At 47.1% G+C, this 6000-nt stretch overlaps 1 protein-coding gene across 1 annotated transcript in view; it reads left to right on the top strand.

The window, feature by feature from the left end:
* Positions 1 to 1128: 1128 nt before the first annotated feature.
* WIPI2 (WD repeat domain, phosphoinositide interacting 2) overlaps positions 1129 to 6000 on the top strand; it is a 29099-nt gene continuing 24227 nt past the window's right edge. Inside the window, exon 1 of the mRNA XM_031471341.2 lies at positions 1129 to 1387. Within this exon, the coding sequence (XP_031327201.1) occupies positions 1314 to 1387 (74 nt within the window). The 5' untranslated portion in view covers positions 1129 to 1313. The remainder of the gene's footprint in view (positions 1388 to 6000) is intronic.

Below are 6000 nucleotides of genomic sequence, written 5' to 3'. Positions count from 1 at the left end.
TTTACACCAGAGTCATTAAGGCATTCTCCTGTTTTCTTCTAGTAGCTTTTTTGTTTTACCTTTCACATGTAGGCCTACCATTCATCTCAAGTTAATGTTTGAGTATGGTATGGGGGGGGGGGGGTTCCTGCATCTTTTATGGGAAAGACCATTCTTTCCACAATGATTTTCAATGCATTCTTAACTCCATGGCTAGAATTAACAAACTTGATTATACCATTCTAAGTATTTTCAATGGTGGAGCACTCCTCTTAGTATAGATCAACTTCTTGCTTAATGTATCTTAACACCCAGCTTGATCTGGTCACCTCCTATTTCTCAAGCCAAATTTTGTGTTGAATCTAATGTCCCCTTCCAAGCTCAGACACACAGCATAGAGTTCCTTGGCCCGGTCACACTCTGATCCGTGGACCTTCGCCATACACAATGCTTCCATCCCCTTAGGTTGTTTACCTACGACTCAAACTTCAGGTCTCATCTCCTCCAGGAAGCCTTCTTGGCTGCACAGTCCCCGTCCCTGAAGTCTAGGTTAAGTGTCCTCGTGACGTGCTCTCAATGCACCCCGGCTTTGTAACTGTGTTTAAGTATCTCTCCCACTGTAACTTCGCTGTGAGAAAGGAGGAGGCCCATTAAGTTCACAAGGAAGGAGCTCCCTAAATATTCTTGAATGAAAGAGTGAATGTAAAATGGAATCTTCTCCCAGGGACCTAGAACGCGTGGGTCTTGGAGAAAAAATGGGGTTTCGGCTCTCAGATCTAACCTTAGCAGATAAATTAGTATTTCTGAGCCTCAGTTTGCAAATTCGTAAAATGGGAATGCAACATTCTCTACAGAGGGTTGCTATAGGTACCAAACAAGATAACGCACATTCTCGGCAGGGATGGGCCCGCGGCAGGCCCTTCTAATACGAAAAAAACGATGGGGGCGGGGGATACGGAGCGCCTACTCTCCCCCATGCGCATGCGCGGCTCTTGACGCGCCCGCAAGCCCGGCCCATGCGCCCCCGCGTGTCCCCATGCGTGCGCGTGTTTCGCCGGAACCTGGGCCCGGGCCGGAGGTGAAGGGGTGGGACCTCCACAGTACGCCTGCGCCCTGAGAGGCCGTGCGCCGAGGGGGCGGGGCCGCGCACGCGCGCCAGGTGCCCCGGCTATGGAGCATAAACAAGAGGGGTCGGGATGAGGCGGCGGTTGATGCCCGAGCAGCGAGTGGGGGCGAGCGAGGCGGCGAGCGGGGCTCGGCGCCGACCCTGAGCTCACCCGACCTGCCCACCCGCGCGCGAGCCCAGGGTCGGGCCCACTAGCCGCGCGCCCACCATGAACCTGGCGAGTCAGAGCGGCGAGGCCGGCGCCAGCCAGCTGCTCTTCGCCAACTTCAACCAGGACGTCACGTAAGGACGGGCACAGGCGGGGGTCGGGGCCGGGGGTCGGAGGTCGGAGATCGGGGTGGGAGGGCCGGGGCCGGGGACCTGGAGCCCGGGAGGGCGCGGGCGGGCCCGGGGCTTGGAGGGAGGGGCGCCGTCCCTGGGGACCCTCGGGGCGCTGCCCTGGAGATGCGATCTCCGGGCGGGAAAGTGATGGCTATAAGGGAGGTATTTTTCCCACCGGCGGGAAGGCTTTCTCTTTTCGGACCTCACTTCTCACAAAGTTGGGGCAGAACTTAGTGGCCTGACTTGTCTCTGCCGCCTCCGGAGCGGTGGGAGTGGGCTTCTTCCTTATATTCCGCTTCCCCCTTTTCCCTCAGCCTTCTTCCTCCACTCTTTGCCCTCTTCGGGCCTTTCGCGGCTTCTCAGCATCTCAGGGTCCCTTTTATTTCCTTTTCTCCCTGTCTCGCTGTTCTTTTCGGCAGGTAACTTTGATGTCCTCATCGAGCAAGAAGGAGACTTAGCAGGAATCCTGGTCTCTTGACTTGGGGAGAAACAGAGCCAAGGGGGATGTGTCAGAAACACCCGAGGGGATCTTGACCCTTCAGGGAATGGGCCGTCCTTCTAGGGGAAGAGAGGCCCTTGATGCCAGCCCGTGGATTTGACATGCTATTTGTCCAAACCCGTATGGATTTAAAGCCGATTCTTCAGAGCCTGTCTCTGAGGTGATGTGTGAGGATAGATAATAGATGAGGCTTCTGGAGAAGGAAGGATGAGTTGTGGTGCTGGAAGGGAGGAGAGCCATCTTGGGAAGTGAGTAAGAGGAAGTGATGTCAGAGGGAAGGAGGAGTGGTCCATTGGCTTCATAGTAAGTGGTTGGTTGAGTTGTTACTGGTTGAATGGAATGGGCAAGGTAGTAAATGAGATTTGTTTTTTAAATTAAAATTTAATTGCAGAACGGCAAGGAGCAAGTCAGTGGTGTGCAGTGGGTGCTCAGTAGTTCCTCCCAAAGTTGTGAAAGTGGTGCAGACACCCCCACAAGGGCTGTGTTGTACTTGGGAGGGAGCAGAGCACCTCCTCCAACTACAGGGGGGACACCGAAGTCCAGGAGGGGTCAGAGCAGAGCCTGGCTCTCATACTTGGTTAATAGTGGAGTTGGGGCAGGACTAGAACTTAGGATTTCCTGAATTCTCTTCTGTTCTTTCCAATCTGACACGCTTTTGTAGGATTTTGAGGACAGTGACTCTAGAAAGCTAACTGTAGCAATCTTTAAATATGAAAACTATCAATTACTGTAGTGTTCTTTGTGACCAAAAGCCAGTACAACAGAAACAACTTGGACAACCTGTTGCAGGTGGTTATGACGGAGATGGACTATGTTATACTAATCCAGGTAGGGAGGAGGACATTTCAAACCAGCTGTGACTTGGTTTTTAAGTGCTTAGTATTTTGAGACCCGTCAGAATGGTAGCTTTATGGTTTGGGTTTTTTGTTTTTTTTTTTAATGTCTTGTATAAAATAGAGAATTTCCAAAACATTTTCTACCATTCTTTCAGTGTTTCACTGCTCATCATTTATACTGAAAGGAAGTCAAATATGAGAAGGCATTCTCTTTTGCTGTTACTCAAATGGGCTACCAATTTCCCTATGTGTAAATAGAAGGCTGTCACTCTGGCCTGAAATAAGGTCTTTTTGTACTTGGAAGTCGTGTGCCTTCCTTCCCACTCCTCCCTTGGCCCTAAAGTTATTAGTTCAAGACAAGATTTGTGTCATAATTTTGACTTGCCAAGGAGACCTTGAGAGAGAGAGTAGGAGCATAAATTGTACGAAAAAGTAAGTTAGGATTATACTGAAAGGTTATTGATTAAAGTGACTGAAAGCAATACAGATGTTCCTAGACGGAGGCTCTACAGTTTACTCCTTACCCCCTTGTCTATCTCCAGTGTTCCTTTTAATAAAGGAACACAATTTTTCACAAGACAAAGGATATTGGATCTATGTTCATGGTATTCAGTGAGAAAATCTGGAAGCCATTTCACATAATAGAACACATGTTGTGTGTTTAGTAACACTGGAGCAGCAATACTCCTTCCATAGCAAACTGTATCTGTCCTTTCTGTTTGTCCTGGTATATGATTTCAAATATTGTATTTTTTTCCTATGATTCTTATTCTGAAAGTGTGAATTTTTTTAACTTTTTTTTTATTGAGTTATAGTCATTTTACAATGTTTTGGGGGTTTTTTTTTCACCGTTTTCTTTTTCTTTTTTTAACCAGAATTGGTTAAAAGACATCAAGAAAAGTTGGTCCCCCTTGTCTCTCTTTCAACTGGTTAGTTTCAATCCTAGTTTCTGAAAGTAACACTTTGGAAAGCTTATTTTGGAGGAATTTGGGGTGGTTTTTTTTTTTTTTTTTTGACATTGACTAGTAAGTGGCAGAGTGTCACTTGAGTCTTAAATGGAAGCATCAGGGACTGAATAGGTCCAGGGGGTGACACTCAGCTTGTGGGAGGTCAGAGGTGTAGCGATGTATGCATCGTTTAGAAATTACATTTCTAAAAGGGATAGAGTGATGACTGGGACTTGATTTCCCAAGTCTTCCATTTGTAGCATTGATGTTGTATGTGTCTGAAAGTTATGGGCATAGAGACAGTAAGGAAGCTCTGGTCTGAATTTATGGCTTCCTTTGACTGGCTTTCTTCTAGGTTTCAGCAGCTGTTCTGAGAAGGTCCTTTTCCTTTATCAGTAAATCAAAGGGCTTGGGAGTAGATAGTCTTGAGGGATCCTTCAACCTTAAAGTTGGAGGTTGTTCTGCCTGCTGTGGAGAGGATGTGTTTGAGGAGGGCAGGGCAGTCCCTGAGGAGGACACTGTCCAGCAGCAGTAGCCAATGGAAACAAGACTGGGGGCCATCAGGGTGTGGCGGGACCCACGGGATGAGTGACATGCATCAAAGGGAGAAGTTAAGGTCACTCCCCAGTCTCCAGCTTTGGGTTCTGAATGAACAGTGATAAAATACTTTGGGAGAAAGATCAGAGAGGGATTCCATTTAGGGGAAAAGATGAACTCTGCCTCCGCAATTATTAAGTATCAAGGGCCTTAGGGATACCCAAGTGGCGTCTGGGGTGGACAGGATGTGAGCGGAGGGGAGGCTTGCCGTGGCAGTGAGCTTTCTGAGTAGGGCCCTGGGGCCTGCCTGGTCTCAGCAACAGTCCAGGTGGCTTCCTTTTTATGGGTGTGGACTGTTTCCACTTGACCCCATCATCCAGTCTGGCTTTTGATGAAAGTAGTGAAAAGAGAAAACTTTAGTGAACTGATCACTGTTCAGAGAGTAGAGAAAAGAAAAGGGAATTAAGAAAAAGATTTTTTCATTTTAAATGTTCTAATGCTTTTTAAAACACTTTTGTTTTTTGGTGGAAATCACTGTCTTTTAGATGTTGAACCACTCAAGTTTAAAATCAGTGACACAGACTTGCAGTTAAAGATGGTAGATAAAACACAGACACTTATTTTGGTTCCCTCAGAACCCTGATAAAATGTCAGTCAATAAAATGCCAAAAAGATACTGAAAAAGGCTTAAACCCGTAGGATGAGGAGAATGAGAAAGGAGACAGTAGCAACAAAATTTTAGAAGCTAGCGAGCGGTGAGGGAAGGTGAGTCCTCTCTTAGCGGTGGAGGAAGCAGAGAACCAGCCGAGTTTAACCCGCAGAATCCCCCAAAGGCTCTGGGCGGCCTCCCCGGAAGCTCTCCCACTGGGGCAGAGCAGGTGTGATGCTGGGAAAGAGATCAGCCCAAGTGTGTTTGAGAAGCAGGCACTGTCTCCCCTGCCCCAAGGGAAGGACTGAGGCCTTGTCTCCAGAGGGCACAGCAGACAGGTCCCTAGATTTTGACACCAGACCCAGTTGAAGGCAGGGGTGAAGCACTGGGGTAGAGATGAGGTGAATGTATCCTCTTTTCTGTTTTCCCCTTTGTCAGTAAGAGATGTCACTGTGTTACCTTTTTAAAAAGCCACATAAACACTGACTGGGGGATGTGATGATTTATTAGGGGAATCTCATTCTTACCTGCTCTCCTCCTGTTAACATGTCTGCCAGTGTGTGGTCAGGCAATTCGGGAGCGGTCATTAAAAGCAGACTTTCCCAAGAGAGTGTGTGAACCTGATGGTAGGCATTTGAGATGTAAATATCAAACCCATTTATATTTCACATCATCCTTTAAAAATGCCTGCCTTGCAGGGAGGGTACAGCTCAGGGGTAGAGCACATGCTTAGCATGCACGAGGTCCTGGATTTAATCCCCAACTACCTCCATTTAAAAAAAAAGTCTGCCTTTATTGATAAAGTGTATGCTCATACTAACCACATGTACATACCAAAAATGTTTGGTGTATTTTTGCTTACATTTCCTACTGATGGGTGTGCACAATGTTTTGTAAACCATGAGATTAAAAGTCTAGCTAAGACATTTAATATCTTACATCAGTTTCTGAATATCTGGAGGAACATCAAAGTTCTAATATTTGATCAGTTTTAACAAATTCTACCTGTTTGAAGCACAGCTAGGACCCTGGATAGATCAAAATCCAGGTTCTCGTTAATTCATTAAAGCTCGTTAGTTTTGCACATACAGGAGCCCTCTCTAGGC

Source organism: Camelus dromedarius, chromosome 24 (genome assembly GCF_036321535.1).
Source record: "Camelus dromedarius isolate mCamDro1 chromosome 24, mCamDro1.pat, whole genome shotgun sequence".
Classification (NCBI taxonomy): Eukaryota; Metazoa; Chordata; class Mammalia; order Artiodactyla; family Camelidae; genus Camelus; species Camelus dromedarius.
The sequence above is the reverse complement of the archived record's forward strand: the minus strand, read 5'-3'. Positions and strand labels throughout refer to the sequence as shown.